Here is a 19,830-nt window from a genome sequence, read left to right as displayed (position 1 = left end):
GGCCCCAAGCTTCTACTTATCCCCACCTTCCTTTCCTTTATTTTCCCTTCTATATCCCGTGTTACTCGTGAAGACGAACAATGGTTCAGATAGATGATAGGCAGATTTTCGAGAACTAAATAAATATACGGTCGCGGATCGGTATCCTTTACCCCTCATTGCGGATCGAGTCGCGAGATTGCAAAAGCGAGATATTTTATTATTCTGGACATGGCCGGTGGGTTTCTCCAAATCCCTATTCATCCTAATTCTAGGAAGTATACAGCATTGATTACCCTCGATGAACAATTTGGATAATAAGTTGTTGTTTTCTTCGAATTCTTTTGTGCCTTTGTTCGATCCATTCTAAGTCGATCTAAGAAAATAGATAAAGGGAGGGAGGGGCAAAGCTAGTTAATCTGGAAAGAATCCAAGCGTCAATTTCAAGCATTTACAGAGAATCAAGCGGGCTGGTTAAGGTCGTGAGTTGAGCAATTATCCCGCGTTAGGTTCAATCAGGTTAGTCCCACGCGAAATTGATCCAACCATGCGAAAAAGAGTGTATTCTGATTTCTGTCGCAGATACTTCTGGCTAGTGCGGTACTTACGCCACTGCTAAACTTCTTTTACGCTTCTGATCGCGACTTATTACGACTAAGAAGATGTACCACTGTTGGAGATTCTATCTGAAAGTGATCATAATTGCGGTCTCCGTACCGCCTGCACTTCTTTCTATTCTACCGTTAAAGACCGGTAAGTTGATACTGATTAATTATGCGATCGAAATCCTATATAATGGCTACAAAAAATATTTGCATCATTATTCTCGTTTCCTAATGAATCGCTGTTTTAATCAAGTTTTATATTGCATCAAATTTCTGTAGTTACACGAAAGTACTAAATTATAGAAAACTTGATATACACGGATTTAATTAATTGATAAATTAGTCAATATATAGGCATTATTATTTCACGTGAAATTTTACAACGTCAAAAACCTAACATTCCTGTACGAGCAGTATTAATCACAAATTGTGAGAATGCCTACTGATAAGGAAGAAAGATAATATAGAAAACGCAGACTTATGGAAAGAGAATCCCTGACATTAGACACGAATACGCGATTTCACGAAATATTTTACGGTATATCTAAGATAGAGAATATATATAGAGTACATATAAGTATATATAGAGTAAGAATATATATAGAGTATATATAAGTACCAAAAATACACCCTAAGACGTGTATGCGATCTACGCTGTATGGGACGTGTTATAAATGGTTTCCGCCATTCAACAATGACAGGAATAATTTTTTGTTACGAGTCGTTTAATTTATTCGTTCGTTAGGACGATTGGTCTGACAAATTCAAAGTCTTGTTCCGTATAAATATTTTTAAACAAGCACGTCATAAGCTTTGTATATTTTTTTTATCGCAACGAAGAAAGTTCAGAGAAATGTTGAAATTATTAATTACAAAAGAAGACATTTACGTTGTAAAAATGTTAGCGAAAACATTTGTGAAAAAGTTACTTTGTTTAAAAATTCTACAAAAAGAAATATTGAAAATCACGCCCCATTTATTCAGTTGCACGTATGAAAAGTATTTTGCATTCGCGCAAAAAAATCCCTTAAGGATACATATTTTATAATAATTGGAGTGTCAAAGTTATTACGCGGATTGGCGTACCTTAACCACGTGCCTTTTAATGAAACTACGTTATTCATTTGTTATTCGTTCCTAACTTTCAACTTTATGATTTTTGCGGAATAAAATTTTATATTCCGGTTCAGTTTATAAATGATTCAGGGTAAATACATTTATTACGATCGTTTAAAGTTTAAAGAAACACCGTTATAAAGTCGTAATACGAGACAAAGCGATTCAGAACTCGAATTCATTTGTTGGAACGACGCCATGGGCAAAAGTAAATAATGGAAAACTTTCTTCCAAAGACCATTTGATAGCGCCGACGTAATCAAGAGTGTAACGATATTGCCAGAGACGTTTCTGCAAATAGAAGACTAACTTATTTACGAATTGCCGTAACACGATTGCCGCTGGTAGTATGGTTAGTAATCGCTTTATTGAATTTTCGCTTGATGTGACATCGTCGAGAGTTTCTAGCGAAATTCTTCTCCCTGTAAAACTATGTTTCTACAGCAATGGCTGTAATTTTCGAGTTACCGTTTGCGAAGAAATCCTTTTCTTTGTTACGTGTAATAGATTATTTTTAAGTTTTAAGTTTTAAATTACATTGGTAACCTTCTATAATTTATTACTCGAAGGTGGTAATTTTTTCTTAAATAGTTTGTTTTTCCTATAATTTATTATAATATATTTTACTACAGAATCCTCAAAAACATGATGTATGTATATATATATCCTGAAATATTATCAGTCTATTGTCAAGTTATAGAACATTATGGAAATTGCCAATTAAAGTCATAAAAAACAAAAAATAAGGAAGTTCGTTAAAATATGTGATTTTCCAATCAAGATATAGAATTTATTCGAGTAATATAGATTACGGTAGAGATGGTGACGGTAACAATGAGTGGACTGATTCTTCGTGCGAAAACAAATTGGAAGCGCAGAGCGATGTATTGTTTCAGCGAATATCGATTTTAAAGCACGGTTTTAAAGCACGGTATAATCAATTTTTTTACATAAAATTATATTGTATAGGCTATTGTTATTTAAACATTTTAAATTGGATGGTTTTTACATATGCTAAAAAAATGGAAAATGATGATGATGAATCAATGACACGTAGAAAATTATAATCTATTGTATTGCTGTTATCTAATGGTGTTGTAGTTGACTGTATGTTGTTCAATATTGCTATGAAACTCTTCTGATTCATTGTCACTTATACGAAGGATGGAAGTATACGAAATTGATAAAATTATTAATAATATTTACGAAGAGAAAGTAAACTGTTGGATATATGACAAAATAATTCTATTTTAAATGAGAGACTGGTCAGCGTGGTTATTTTGTTTCCAAAATCAAACGAATTTAATGAATGTAATGGTAAGGAAGTAACTATAAGTGGCTGTTAAACTATTTTTATGCTTGAAAAGTAATTCGCAAAGTAATGTAAAGCAGTACTACTGAGTTGTACATAACCTCTTTCAGAATTTGTTCTTAACCTCTTGCTTCATAACTTCCTTAATTACACTCTTCAAACTTATTGACTACTTCGATGTTGTTACGAACAGAAACTGATAAAATATTAATCTTAAATATAGATTGAAATGAAAGCTTGTCACGTAAATACATATATATATATATATATATATATATATATATATGTACTACTTACTCAAACTATGGATCACATAACCTATACAAAAAAAAAAAAAAAAAAAAAAAAAAAAAAAAAATTATTGTACACTATAAAGCAAGAGGTTAAATCCTTAATCTGTTAAGAATTAAATTTTTTATTGTAACTGCGAAAATTATAAAAGTACCAAGCGAAGCAAGTACGGAATATATGCGGAATATGAATCGCTCAACGAACCAAAGAGCGGCTCAGTGACAAAATTAGTAAAGTAAAGACCACAAATATTACAACATTATATTCTACCACAAAATAATTCTCTATACAAAAAAGGTACACAACGAATCGATTTTTCACAACGATAAGAGTCAACAGAACCAATCAAGACCAGGCGAGACTCTCATAAGACAACGATATCAGAGGGATCAAATCAGCGACTTCAATCTATGTTACAGAGTATAGTTATCAAGAAAAATTGCTCTTTTCATGAAAAGTATGGTAATGATACTCTTATAATACATTGTATATCTGGCAGTCGGATGTGCCCGTGGCCATCGGAAATGTAAAAACGACGCTTTTAGAAAGTGATAGCGCCATCGCGTTTTAAAAACGCGTTAGAAGAAGGACGGTTTCGCTATCCAAGGCGAATCGAAAAGTGTGCGTGTTGCGAGAATCAGAGTTGATCGAGACGTCGAAGCATAGAGTCGTTAGAATTGAGTTGCGAGTGTTGTCGAGTGTTAGAGTTGCTAGTGAGAGAGAGAGAGAGAGAGAGAGAGAGTTACCAAATAGTTGTCAAGTTATTTGTTGCAAATACGAGCGTTGCATTTAGTTTTCCTGTTAATCAAACATCGTTTCTCTGTCTAACTAATATCTGTATTTTCAATCCATTATTAATAAATTATAATTAATCGGACAAAATTACACCTTTAATATATTCCGATATTACATTATCGCGATGTAATATTTATCATGCTTATTTTGTACGTAAAACGAATCGTTGGAATATTCCCGAAGCTAACGAAGCATTTCCCAAAAGTTAAACCGAAGAAATTAACGCGAATAGTTAAGTGAAATTTTTCCATTAACTTGCTGACCAACCGGCAAATAAAAAATCATAAAAATTGTTTCAATGTGTTGAGGTCACGCATAACTTCTTTTTTCATTGACGATTACCAAACAGGTAAAATTTCGAAATTGTACGAAGGCCACGTGACCAGATCGTATTGGAATTTGAAGTGCATGGAAAAAGACAACTCGAAGTACAAACCTTGAGCTGTACTACTCGAAGTACAAACGTGAACTAATGGATGCAGAAAAGCAATTAACGCCAAACATCCGAACAGCATCTTGGAGCCCGTCATTGTTCTGAAATAAAAGAAGTGACGAATTAAAAAGACGCAGAACTAATAATAATAAAGGAAACTTAGTTCGTATTATAAATTGAATTTACATCAGAAAAGAAACACGATCAAGCGAAACAGATCGTAGAAATGACAAATATCATCGATATACGTTTCAGTGTAATTTCACTTTTGAAAATTATTTAGTTTAATACGATCGTATTCATCGCTCTGAAACTTTCATTGTGCTGCAATTTGTGCTGCGTCTTTTTAATTTCTCTATCTTTCTGTGTTTTCGGAAAAATTACTTGAAAGATTAAGAATTGCTTGCCTTATTTTATTTTCGATTAGTTAGGATTTGATTATTCCAGGTAAGCTTTATTATTTATAACAGGTTTTATCACTTGTTTATTATTTAGGAGTTTGTTATTTTAGGATTAGTACCTTTTAGGATTTCTTATCCTTCGAGTTTCTGTTTCAGATATCTAGGTCTATTTCAAGATGTTTTATTACATTAGGATTATTTATTCGATTAAGATAATTTAAGAGTTTCACAATGTACAAAGAAATAATCGCGTGAAATTTAGATTTATGCTTTAAACGTATTAAACACGCGGTAATTTCAATGTCTATAGCCTCGAACGTGTTCTGATTAGTTGTGTCATTGTCTGTGACATTGAAATCACAAAAATCCATTGCAAGTGTGCTGTCATGCAATGTGGATGTAATTGGGTTTTTTGGGTATTTCCTGTATCATCTGATTTGTACAGTACTATTTTAACGCAAGGACAGGAAAGTTATTATATATTTCCCGTCCATTATTTGAATCGTTGTGAAGTGTAACGAATTATATTCGATTCGAGGAGATGTTAATGAATTACCCATTTCATATGTAATTACATGGAAATAAAAATCATTGCAAAAATAATTGATCTAATGACAACGGAATTTCCAATATTTTTTTGTTTCGTCACGTCTTTTTCATAATATATCTTTTATAGGTACGTGATTTATTAATCGTTCGAATGGAAATAATTATTCGTATAATATTCAAATGATTCTAGCCATAAAATAAATTAAAACGATACCTGTCAATGATATGCAATCTGCGTATGACGTCAACCTCGATCTATGCTTATACAAGAAATTTTATCAATCAATGACTAGATATACAATAATCAAATATTATAAAATTTCCTGAAAACCTTTAGGTGTTAATATTAAGGTGTTAATATCTTTAATATTTGCAAGTTATTGTTTAGCGCTAATTAGTTAGAATGTAACAAGTGGTGTACCAGAATTGAGATAATTAAGCCACACGAACAATCTTATTTAGATCTTTTTAATTTTTTAATTCTCTTTTGCTCTAATACTTCGTAAAATTAATCTTCATTAGCTACTACACTTCATAGAATGACAAGAGATAATTTTTCTTATATAACGTTTCATTCATAAAATCTATCATTAAAGTATATCTTCATAAAAATATCATTCCATACTAACGGTATATTTGGTGTCATACGAGATAACAGTTACCAGTGATGACATATGTAACTTTATAAAGATATCTCGTTTTATTATATATTAAAAGAATGTACTCATTGCTGCTATATTTCAGATGAAAAAAAGGAGGCAACGATTTTACAGTAAAATCGTTCGTTTACAACTGATTCATTTACATTTCATGATAATACTGTGCATTCTGAATATGCTATGATTTGCTTTAAAATAATAAATAGTCCATTCTTGCATACTATTGCTCCGGCTTTACTTGTATTTTCGATATTGGTATAAATAGAAAGACAATTAATGTCGTTCGAGTCTATTTTCGGATCATTTATATTACGTTTAATCCATATAGTTATTATATGAGACATAGTATCGTAAAATTTGGAAGAATAAAACGTTCGTACAGGAAGTACATTTTATAAGAACTCCAACAAATCTGCGTGTGCACCTAAAATACAAACTGATAGTGATTGTTCATAAGTTTATATACATTATCTAATGTCAATCGAAGGTATCAATTCTTTTTCTCCATAAGAGTACTTTTTCATTTATATGTGTTCAAAAATACATGTGTTCAACCGTGAAGCATATGTCACCTACAACGAAAAAGAGTTTCCCTATACTTAATATTTCCTTTATATACCTATGAAAGTCTATTCTTCGCGTAGTATGAAATTATGAATAAATCTGGAATATTGTTCAATCTGAAAAGAAAAATAACTTATTGACATCATTCATTGATACGAGATTCAGAATGTTTGTTTTGTCTTGCAGAGAAAGAAGGCAGCCCTTTCTTTTAATGTGAAATAGAAAGCGAAAATTTGAAAACAGATTTTTTGGAAATTTACTTGCAAATATCGTTTTCAATATCGTGATTTTCTTCCCAATGGTACTGTACTTTCAAATTTTCCAGTATCCCTCTAAAAACAAAAAGTCGAACCTCGTTATTATTAACGTAGGCACTACAAGGAAAAGAAGTATTAGAAAGCAGCTCCTTTTTATTATGGATTTCTTTATAATCATGTAAATAAGAAATTCCGGAAATTTTTTCCTCAAGAATTTAATTCTTGTGTTTTGATTGATAATTATTACACTGCATACTAACTTTTCGCATACTGTTCGCGTCTAACAATTTCCTAATAATAACTACTTCAAAATTACATATGTTCTTGCACGAATTCAAAAGTACGTATGATACAATTACAATTGATTCTAAAATAATAATTATTTAAAGATATTAAGATACTAATTAAACGTTTCACTATATTTCAAAATCTGGAACAACAAATTTTTATTTATAAAAAATGAAACTGTGTTTATATATTCTTTGTCATGATGCTATTTCTTATTACCATGTCGACATTTTTTAAAATTCATTTTGTTATCTCTACGCAATATGAAAATTCATATACTGCTTAATATTTTTTACATATTATCCATCCACCGCATGATATCTCCTGAAAAATCAAAATATTAATGTTATATTATTACAATGCTTCTTAAATTTCAATTTTTGACAAATTTGAAATCCAATATATTTTGCACAATTGTTATTTATCAAAAAATTCTAAGTTAGTAACTTTCTTTTCAAATGGCAAATAACATATACTTTGACTTACCTGTAAGTTTTTGTTCCTAATCATCATTTCCTCTTATAGAACATCATTATTGATCTTATAATTACTACCGGTGTCATAGATATTGTAGTGGCTACAACTGAATTAATAGAAAATGATAAATAACTGTGTATAACACTAACACATAACTGTGTATAACAATGACACATAACTTTTACTTACATATCAGTCGATAAGGGATTACTGTGATATCCTGTTGATGTTTCTTAAGGCACTTGATTAGGTGTGATACGGTATCATTCCTTATGGTATACTGTAGATAAGTATTTTAGAAAATGACAAGAATAAATCTAAATTATTCAGAGGTTCCAGTTTCGACTTAGACATAAATACAGGACCATTTGCAAAGAAGAAAGGGTGCGTTTCTACAGCCTCGTTATAGTAACCATGAATACCAATCTCTGAATTACTGGTTACTAAACATAAATATCCTATAAAATTTAATATATTTCTTTAATTTTTAATACATACATGAGTTAGTAGTTCTAAATTATGAATCATCCTACCTGTGATATTACACTTTTCCTTATAATATCATCACTCAAGTGAACAACATTAAGATCATGTAAACCATGTCATCCTATCTTACTGTGAAGATACTTAGTTATGTTATCTAACATTATAAAAATATCATCAAATTCAAGTCCTTTTATTCACATCACATGGCCACGACGATCTGGTTCTTCGTTATATAATGTTCTAAAATTTGTCGTATATATAGGATGTACAAACCGTGATATCAAGGTATCAGTTCTTCCTTCCCAAGGGACAGTTTCGTTAAAATTCTGATAGAATTAAAAATTAATTATTAATATTCTAACAATCATATATGTTAAATACATTATAGTCAACGATATATACCTGAGCGAATGTAGGGGTGATTCCTTGATAATTATAAATGTCATCAGCCCACATCATTGTGCCACTTCTTTGTACTCCAGCCTCTAGATTAACAGCCTAAACAAACATACAAAATTTTATAGAAGCTGTACAAAATATAGTATATATGCGCAATATTGAAGCGTTCAAGGGGATATAAAGGTAATGTACATCACATACACGTGTACTCTCATGCAACAAAATACAATTAGATTTAATAGTATAAGCTCTTTTATTCATCATAATAGATTGGAAATTTAAGTGTCTTACGAGGGTGAGTAAAAAGTTACCCGCTCTGTCGGTGTAGAATTTATTTTAAGCAATTGTCAAAAAAGACATACATCATTTTTTGACATAATCACTCAATTTCTGTATACACTTTGTCCATTTGCTGAAGGACCTTCGTATTTTCTCGTTAAAAAATGTTTTGGGCTGAGCTGCGAACCACGAATGCATCGTCGTCCTCACCTTTTCATCAGCTTTCTCGGCATCCATCTCGCACAAACTTTTTAAAACCCAAATATGTCGTGCACTATTGCATAAGCAGAGCCGTGGCTGATTTGCAAATGATTTGCCACATTATCCAGCGTCACTCGTCTATTCCATAGAGCATAAGTTCATGAGCACGTTCAATGTTGTCATCGTGGATGTGGACGGGCGTCCAGCTGTTTTTTCATAACACTTGTGCGATCTTCTTTGAACTTTTGTGCCCATTCAAACACACTTCGTGACAAAACACTTTCTCCATAATGTGCATTAAATCTTTGATAAATATAGGCATCAAACAAAACCTCCGACCGCAAGAAACGAATCACAGCATCCTGCACCGTTTTCCTGCAAATCGCCATTGCAAAGCGCTATTACTCGCGCAACGGTCACAAACGAATCGACGTAACACAATGAAACCTACGCAGCAGCACTGAACAGATATTGACGTCATACGAAGAGTGCAGATGGATCAATACGGTCGACAGAAGTTTTAACTATCTGGAGTGCGGATAAATTTTTACCGAGAGTCGTATAGGAATCTATAATCTGTAAGTACACCTTTGGCTGAATGGAAATTTCTCTTACATATAGTCAAAAATGCAGAAACAGTGTATTGAATTGGAAAGTGATAAAAAATAAGTGAAGTTTCAAGGTTGCATGTGATTGCATGAGTACACAGGACGTTTTTAGCGAATAAAAAATAATTTTGAAAGACACGAGACTTATCTTGTATTTTATGCACTCTCTGTGTCCGAATTTCCAGAAGCTCTCTATCTTATGAAGTGTTTTAGATTAGCCGGAAAATTTTGTATGTACATACAAGAAGTATACGATCTAAGTGGAATATTCCATTATTCTCTTGATACAACAGAAACGAAATTTACAGAACTTCTCAGAAAGTTGGTTTATTATTACCAAATTAATAGAATTAATATACGTTTATCATCTTTACATACCTAAGTCGTGGAGGTTTATCGTGCGTAAAAAATTAGTGTCGTTTCAAAGTTACATTTCGTACATTTTAAGCCTATAATTTGTAACGTACAAAACAATGTAAGTTTGAGCTGTTTCTTATCTCCACAATAAGAAAATCCAACTTTACGTTTTTTACACAATGATATTTATGGAACAGTAATATCATATTATTGCATCGCTTGGAGAATGAAGTCAAGGTACGATGTGACCCTAGTGTAAACGCTGGGATAGCCAGCTGTGCCGCACTTATAAGCGTAAGACACAATACCTATTAAATACGAGGTTAATTCATGTTGTATCAGCAGTGGTCCGCCGCGGTCAGCCTGAAAGGATCGTTAAATTTTTAATCAAAGATACTGAAATATATCGATCGAATTGTATTGAAATTATACTTATATACAGTAATAATCTTCTATTGATTTGTGTATTGAAATACTCCAATTTATAATGTACATGTTATATGTATTTTGAGCAAAACTAAGATTAGAAGGAAATTAGATTAAATACCACAATGAGGTGTGAGAAGTGGGCAAGATTATTAAATTGTGTTTATCTATTATTTCTAATGTTTAAGACGTCGATTTGATGTTAATTCGAATTAACGTGTCTTCAGATACCGTATAGTTTGTAGTAACTCTGTAACTTAATTACCGTACAAGAATCCTCTCCACCCTGAGCATGTTCGGCGCATATTATACCATCAGTGATATCAGGTGCATTAGGAAATTTGGAATAAGCTATTTTGCATTCGGCGTTCTTAATCACTGGCATTTGTACTTCCATTAATGCATTACGTCGTGGTCGTCCTACGAAGAAAATAAGAAAGATATTTAAGACTGGAACTGTTTAATTTTATTATAAAATTGATATCACTTACTATATCTTAATGCTCCCCATCCAGCAACAAGGGGGTTATAGCCGACGAAGTTGCTCTTCCGTAGGGGCTCTTTCGTACAAATGGGATATACGTACCCTGAAAAATAAAAGAATAAATGAAAATGCAGGAAACGAATGACCAAAAGTATGAGAAAGAATTGTACATGCTTTATGACACAATATATGTGTACAGTAAGAAATTTCAGGATATGATACTTCAGTAATACTCAATAGCATATATATATATATATATATATATATATATATATATATTTGAGGACTTACTCGAAAATGGCAATTCCTCCACCAATCTAAGAATGGCAATATTATGATTGTGTATGTTTTCTATTCCATCCATATGTGCATAATGTGCTGCGGTCAAAACATGCCTAGCCGATATCAGGGAACCTCCGCACTTCCATAGTGGTTTGTCTGGGTTTCGGGGATTACGAAAACCTAATGCAGCGATCCATGGCCAAGCGCCTAAAATGCAATAGTCATAGTTGTGAATATACATAATTTTTTCTCACATAACGAGTAACAACGATTATTACCTATTCGATATTCGATCATACAGCAGACGATAAGTACATACGTACAAATACTCTGAAATACAGATTTGATAAAGACAGAAATTAAATTTTTATTCCAGTGGAATGCAAATTATCAAATAATTCTATATAATTTCTATTTGAACTATACTGAACTATAAAGTTCAAACGTGTAATTTCTGCCCTAACAGTTTTTGATCTCTATCCATATTATTACTCCTATATCAATTCTTTATTTCAAGCAAAAAGATACTCTTCCTAACATGAAGTAAAAGAAAGAAATAATTCAAGTTAATAAGTAAAGTTACTACCGATGAAATCATAGCATTATTATTTAGTCTAATTGAAATGTACATTGATGTGCTGTTTAATGCCTTTAAAGTTCATTCTTTGCAGTAAATGGCTTATTATTAATCGGAAAGAAAGACATAAAACGTACCAAGTTCAGCTGGTTTACCATCGACCACCCTGGTATGAGAGACGTTGCTAAAACCACAGTATGGTGGTCGCAAAGCCTTATACTTGTACACAGTTTTTATTAAAATTTCTCTCTTCTCTTTGTTTGGATCGTTCGGACAGCAAACGATCGTAACATTGCCCTGGTATCTGCACACTGATCGTCTATAAAAATCGGTGGCTGTACGGTACTGTATCTGCCATATTTCTTGCAGAGGTTTACATTTTCTGTAGTCAAGGCACCTGCCTTCTTGATTGTCCGGTGTGGTACATTCTGGATCAAACAATTTTAAAACATTTATACAGTTCAAAGATGCGTAAGAAAGCGACACCGATTACTCAACTTTCGAAGTAAAAAGCCGATCAAGTCCACCGGATTGCCCTACAGACACGTATTAATCCGTAAGAGTTAGTCATCATGTTGATAATAATTATCTAAAGAAACTTTTCACGTGAAAATATAAAATTTTAATTGATTAGATATTGTGTTAGCCATACTTAAGAAAGAAAATGAAAATGAATGAAATGAAAGAAAAGGACTACCTTCAACCTCATTTTTTAAATAAACACTTTGTCAGTTTTGCGGTAAATAAATTCTTAGGAATTCAGGACAGTTTTTAGTGAATCATTTTGTTTCGACCGTTCGCGGAGAGACGCGATCGCGAGATAGCACGTCAACGAGAGTTGTAAGTTCCCGTTACGATTAAATAATCGACGCCACGAACTGATCGATCCCCTTATTTCGATTATGATAATAAGGGTAGTTCAATGAAATTCCACAGAATTAACACAAATAAATTAATGTTTATTTCAACAACTTATTAACTAGAAAGATATAAAAGGAACAAAAAAAATGTAACTGCGTTTTGGTTGATAAGTAATGCGCGACATACCACATGTGTTGACGGTTCGACTTCTCGAAAAGTTCTGAACGCCTTTCGATTTTTTTCGTTTTTTCTGGAAGGCGACCCCCACTACGTTCGGATCACGCCACATTCTTTTACTGCGAGGTAAAATACGGGCCACGAGTCGACGTTTCTGGAAGTCGCCCTGCTTAATGAACCACGCGCTTGCCACTACAATGTTTGTTTGCCGGGCAGACGCGACGATCCGTCTGCGACATTATAGTGGCGCTATCGATAGTTAAGAATATGACCTATGGTAAGCCGCATGGCGTAACATTCTCCCCCCGTTGAGAGGGTACCGATCAAACTAGCGAGGTGTGGCTGAAATTCCCATCTTATTTCGTCTCGGTGGCTAGTTGTTCGGGTTTCTCGAGATCGGGTTGAATTGGCAGTGGGACAAGCCTTTTGACGCCCCGATCCAAAATGCTCTTTGCCGTCTGAACTGTAGCTGTCCGGATGACACCATCGGCGCCTGGATGAACCTTGATAACTCGGCCCAGAGGCCAATGCATGGAGGGAACGTTGTCCTCTCTGAGGATGACGATTGTGCCCTTTTGGATGCTGTGTCCACCCTTGCTCCATTTATTGCGGTTGGTTAGCTCGTTCAAATACTCCTTATGCCAGCGGTTCCAAAAATGTTGTTTAAGCTGTTGGATATGCTGCCATTTGGAGAGTCGGTTCGATGGAATGTCTCTGAAATCTCGATCACGTAAGCACATTAATGAATCGCCAATGAGGAAATGTCCGGGAGTGAGGGCTAGGAGATCATTTGGATCGGTGGAGATAGGAGTTAGCGGGCGGGAATTGAGGACTGCTTCTATTTCTATGATAAGAGTATTACGGTGTTAAGCTCATATGTTTCTGTTTCTCCACTCGCGCTGCGCCATAATATCCTTTGATATTTCCGATCCTCTGGTCGTACGAGGAATTGCCGATACATTTTCTCGATGTCGCCAGTGAGTACGTACTGATGAGCGCGGAATCTAATTAATATACAAAGTAAATTGTGAATTGATTCGAGAATATAGGATTTCCCCATTTTCATGATTATCGTGATTTTTGTATAAATATATTTTTTAACATACTAATAATTAGGTACTTATAAATTAGTATTATCAATTATTTTGCATTTATAATTCCGCCTCTAGTATAAGTATTAATTGAAAACTAACTTTATGTTTCAAAAAGTACTAGCAAAGTCGTTGAGTAACAAGCCACTGATGCTAACACAAATAGCATTGTCGTAATTAAATATTTCTAAATATTCATTTTTCATTTTGGACCTGTAGAAACAATTTATTATATATACTATTAGCTAAGTAATTGCATATTTAATTAAGTCGAAATATAAAACTTAGTTATTTTAATAATTTAAAAATAAAAAACTGACAAACATTTCAATTTAATTTATGGTTGGAACAAAAGACAGTTATTTTTCATTAATTGAAATATTGCAATGCAGAGTACTTTCCAAAATACGCCGAGAGTATTCCTGATGGTGAAACGAGCGTTGCTTCATCGAACGCAGCTAAAGAAAACAACATCTATGTAGTTGGTGGTACGATGCCTGAAATAGAGGGCGATAAATTGTACAATACCTCTACTATTTGGGGTCCCGATGGAACTTTGATAGCAAAACACCGAAAGGTAAGTAATATATTCCTTTATGGCTTTGAATTTGAAAATATCGGGGTGAAGAAAGTGACTCTATCTAGGAATAATTTAGGAATATACATATGTACATACGTATACTATAACCAATTCTATAATTTGCGGTTTATAAAATACGTTATGATACGGGAAACGCCCATTTTTGTTGTAATGTGTTTGTTGTTGTATAAATTTTTCACATACTTAAAATATTATTATACTTATTTTTTCTCCTTTTTAAACATTATTAAATGATAAGATTTTTTAATAAAAGAAAGTGATAAAAACGCTGTCAGTTATTAAATAAAAAATAATTAAAGTTTAGGAGTTGGTAACTTTGATATTAAATTACAAAAGTTGCAGCAATATAATTAGCGACCACATTTTTATGTTATTAGGTACATCTATTCGACATCGACATTCCTAATAAGATTACTTTTCGAGAGAGTGATTCACTCAGTCCTGGTAACTCCCTAACGACGTTCGATGTGAAGGGCTGCAAAATAGGTATTGGCATTTGCTATGATATTAGATTCGAGGAAATGGCACGCATTTATCGGAACAAAGGTACAGTAACTTAATCGATCAATACTTAACTAGCAAAAAATTAAATATCTTTCTTAAATATATTCTATATAAAATTAATATAATCTGTAACTCTGTATAAAAAGAAGCTTAATTTAAAAAACCAGTATATTTGCTGAAAATGAAACAAATAAAAGAATTAAAAGCACAATAAGAGGACTGTCCTCGCATATTCAGAAATGATGGAATGTGAACCGTGCAACTACGAAGTTAATTGGTATTCGGTGGCTTCATATTTCCTGCTTCTCTGGGTTAGGTTGCCAAATGCTGATATATCCAGCGGCATTCAATATGACCACTGGACCACTGCACTGGTCATTACTTCAGCGTTTCAGAGCGAATGATAATCAATTATACGTTGCCTGCATATCACCGGCTCGTGTTCCTTAAGCAAGTTACGTCGCATGGGGACATACACAGTTGACCAATCCCTGAGGAAAGATTCTTTACGATTTGGAAACTCAAGAGAATATGGCAGTCACCGATATCGGTAATTTACAGCTTAAAATTAAAAGCGAGAGATCCATGATGTAATTAATTTTTAGTCTCGTTAATTTATCGATTTAGCCATCTTCCTTTGTATTTGTTGAATTTATTAGTAAGCATTACTTATTACTTCGTATGTTTCTTTTTTCTATCAGATCTAAAAGTTGTTGAGGAAGTAAGGGCTCGGATACCTACATTTTCTCAGAGACGTACAGATTTGTACGACACTGTCTGTAAGAAGGAGTAACTCTACACTAAAACAGAAAATGTTTTTTTATAATATTTCTACTACGATATCCTTTTTTTGTGAATTATTACTAATTTCTTATCATTTGTACTAAATGAATGACTCAATTAAGAAAACTAAAACGTTATAAATAATAATCTGTATATCTTGTGTATCAACATGTAATTGGATATTATAATAATATAGGAATGCTATAATAATATAGGATAATAATATAGGAGAATAATAATATAGAAAAAAATACATGCTTTTAAACACCTTTAATATCGATCACATAAATTGTTATAATTCACAATGATTACGCATACATAAAAGACCCCTTGATAGTAAAATTTACGATCAAAAGGCAATTACGTATCGTTTAACAACATTTAATTTATAACACCTTTTAAACATTTAGACAGATTAACACATAACACTTCTTATATATAAACATCAATTCGAAGTTATCAGCTTGGAGAAATTGGTCGATTAATACCTGTAGATTGTCTGTCTCGATGAAAGAATTAAAGAGAGCAAAAACATGATAATGCCGCTAATATAATATTCCTTCTTTCTTGTATCTGTCTGCCTCTCAGGTCGTTTTACTAATTACAATAAGTAATTTCGACTTCTTTGCGCTCTCTTTTAACGCATTCGAGACCGAAAGAAATTCATATCAGTCAGTAGGCAAGGGTATAATATACATATTTTATATATAACTTATGTAGTAATGTATATATCATGTTAATTTCATATTTTTTTCAATATAGAATTATTATATAGAATGTCTCTGAAATCTCGATCACGTAAGCACATTAATGAATCGCCAATGAGGAAATGTCCGGGAGTGAGGGCTAGGAGATCATTTGGATCGGTGGAGATAGGAGTTAGCGGGCGGGAATTGAGGACTGCTTCTATTTCTATGATAAGAGTATTACGGTGTTAAGCTCATATGTTTCTGTTTCTCCACTCGCGCTGCGCCATAATATCCTTTGATATTTCCGATCCTCTGGTCGTACGAGGAATTGCCGATATATTTTCTCGATGTCGCCAGTCAGTACGTACTGATGAGCGCGGAATCTAATTAATATACAAAATAAATCTTCCTGTAACTTGGGTCCTGTGTAAAGTGTATCGTTTAGGGAGGTTCCGGCAGTGCTTGGTGCCGATCCGTCGAAAACTACACGGAGTTTGGTGGTTTGACTCGATGCTTTGGTCACGCCATGATGGGGTAAATAGTATCCGTTGTCGTCGGAGTGGTTGACATTGACCTTCGTCATGTGTCCCAATGCCAGGTATTCCTGTATTACCGTTCGATATTCTGATTCGAAGCGTTTGTCGTGCTGGAATCGGCGATTGAGTGAGGCGAGTCGTTTAATTGCCAGCGTTTTAGAGGATCCGAGTGACTGAAGCTGATCATTGAAAGGTAGAGCGACGATGTATCGTCCTTCGCTGGTGCGTCGGGTGTGGGCTTGGAAGTGTTCTTCGCATCGTCGATCTGCCCTCTGAGATATGTTTAATTGAGGGTCCTTCATCGATTTCCCAAAACCGCGAGGGGTCTGCTTGTAAAGTCGTCGTGGATGTGTGAAATATGTTTGTCGCGGTTTGGGAAGTTGGACTCCCCAACTATAATTATTTTACTACAGAATCCTCAAAAACATGATGTATGTATATATATCCTGAAATATTATCAGTCTGTTGTCAAGTTATAGAACATTATGGAAATTGCCAGTTAAAGTCATAAAAAACAAAAAATAGGGAAGTTCGTTAAAATATGTGATTTTCCAATCAAGATATAGAATTTATTCGAGTAATATAGATTACGGTAGAGATGGTGACGGTAACAATGAGTGGACTGATTCTTCGTGCGAAAACAAATTGGAAGCGCAGAGCGATGTATTGTTTCAGCGAATATCGATTTTAAAGCACGGTTTTAAAGTACGTGTGCGTTTGACTAGGTGTGTTAATTAATATTGCTGTCTGATTTTCGATATGTAAATACAATATCTACATATCTTTAAACTTATGATAATTGAACTAACAATTTTTTTTAATAATAACTTCACTCGTAAGTCAGCTGCGCACATATTTGATCGTTCTTTAAAGCTTGAATCTCTGCGAAGAGAAAAAATCTTTCAACCAACAAGAACTGGTTCTACGTTTTCTATCCATTTCCTTCCAGATAAATCTCTCTATCTAAAATCCTTATTTCCGTATTTCCTTGAAAAGGTTAAAGTCGTTTTGTATAAAATCCAATGTAGAGAAGAAGGAAGATCCGCAAAAGATTCTTTCAGCTTTCCCTATGTTTGAGCTCGAATCAAAGCAATCCTATTCCCAATAGGGTGACTATGCGTTTAACTTCTCATAGAATCTCTCTGATTCCGTGTGATACCTTCGGTGTTTTTGAAGTATGTAATTGATATCGTAACGTCAACGCTTTGCAGTGCGAATTCAATTTTGAGTTGCAATTTCCCTGTTTGCGTGGCAAAATCATAAAATCGATAGCGCACGTTTCGATAAACACGTTTTCTTTGCTGATGCCGCACTGTAAATATAAATATTTGAATAAATATCGCGAATTTCATGTTGCTAAAAGATTTATACTATTTATTCGTAAATAACTGTTGGATATGTTTAAGTTGAAACCACTGCATTAGGTCTTTTTTCTTGTTTAAAATTATTTGTATTGGTAAATTGAATGAAAGTTCTAACATGTAATTTGTTCTTCTTTTATAAATAGTTTACAGAGGATAAAGCGTGGGTAACTCAAGACTGTCGCGATCATGACACTATACATACTTATGTATAGCACGTATACTAAGCTAACTCAAATAGCAAGTCAGAGAAATGGAAACTTAGGAAAATCTAAAGGAAGATAAAACGTTCGAGCCTTGACAGGAATATGAGATGCTAAGTAATCTTCCTAAGTAATCTCCTCCAGCTTTTTCTATTTTGATCAATAATTATTAGTACATGTTAGGAAAACAAATAGAATTTTTGTTCTCAAGCGAGGTATAATTTAAATTTTGTATGTACACAAAAATGTTAAATATCTGTAATAAACATGGTACAATCAATTTTTTTACATAAAATTATATTGTATAGGCTATTGTTATTTAAACATTTTAAATTGGATGAAGGAAAAAAATGACGCAAATAAAACGTAGAACATTTTAATTAAAGAGACTAATATAGAGATTTATCTACTTAACTGTGATTAAATCATCTCCACTTAACGCTCTACCTCTTCTATTAATTATGCTTCGTTAAACTATGATTACAGAGAATGGGTTTTTTGATAAAATGACATTCTGACAAATATATATAGATCGATATATATAGATATAGATAGACAAATATATAGATTCTTACAACAGTAGTTACGAATGAACAGTAGTTATTGTATCAATTCCGTTCTTCAGAAGCTTCATTTGTGAAAAGACAATTCGCCAGAATATGGATTCACTGTAGTTATAGCTATAGGATTTCAATCTAGTTGACAGACTTGCTTTACGTAGAGAATATCTGTCTCTTGTTCTACCTTATCGCGATTCTCTCCTCATCTTATACGCTTTGTCGAACAAAGTAATATTGGCATATATCTCGGCTCTGGTTACAATCATTAGTTTCCGCCTAAACGGTTAGAATCACATAGCTCGCGCTCTACTCTCGTTTATTGAACATTCAGGCCATATGGTCGCATGCGACTAGTTTTATGTTAATTCCGACCGATTACAATACCTTTCTTTCGTTTACAAGGAACGACGAGACTGGCAGTTGCGTGATTTCCAATGCAAAAGCCGCGATATCTGCACGATAACCTAACCTCAACCGATTTTGTTGTACTATTCTTATGTGGACTTCGTTTGTACCACTTTCGTAACAAAAATAGAATACGTAGAACACAGCATTCCGTTATGCGATATTGTCGATTCCTAACATCCGAAAAATCAGAGATAATTTTTTCCCTACAGTTGTACATTTGTGTGAAAAATT

General features: G+C 33.4%; 2 protein-coding genes and 1 long non-coding RNA gene across 3 annotated transcripts in view; 1 reads left to right on the top strand and 2 right to left on the bottom strand.

Annotated features, from left to right (window-relative positions):
- LOC143304359 (omega-amidase NIT2-like) overlaps positions 1-19,830 on the bottom strand; it is a 168,912-nt gene that overhangs the window by 20,766 nt on the left and 128,316 nt on the right. The gene's annotated exons all lie outside the window — the stretch shown is intronic.
- Positions 627-16,116, top strand: LOC143304358 (omega-amidase NIT2-like). The gene is made up of 5 exons (XM_076626815.1): positions 627-732; positions 14,347-14,531; positions 14,933-15,101; positions 15,376-15,609; positions 15,761-16,116. Exons 1-4 carry the CDS (start codon positions 642-644, stop codon positions 15,507-15,509), a joined length of 579 nt encoding a protein of 192 aa, XP_076482930.1. The 5' UTR covers positions 627-641; the 3' UTR covers positions 15,510-15,609; positions 15,761-16,116.
- Positions 5,792-9,505, bottom strand: LOC143304366 (uncharacterized). The gene is made up of 6 exons (XR_013061061.1): positions 8,923-9,505; positions 8,615-8,710; positions 8,260-8,538; positions 7,916-8,184; positions 7,736-7,832; positions 5,792-7,573 (listed from the first exon to the last, which is right to left on the bottom strand). It is a non-coding gene; the product is annotated as an uncharacterized LOC143304366 (long non-coding RNA).

This window comes from Bombus vancouverensis, unplaced genomic scaffold (assembly GCF_051014615.1).
Source record: "Bombus vancouverensis nearcticus unplaced genomic scaffold, iyBomVanc1_principal scaffold0031, whole genome shotgun sequence".
NCBI lineage: Eukaryota > Metazoa > Arthropoda > Insecta > Hymenoptera > Apidae > Bombus > Bombus vancouverensis.
The sequence above is the reverse complement of the archived record's forward strand: the minus strand, read 5'-3'. Positions and strand labels throughout refer to the sequence as shown.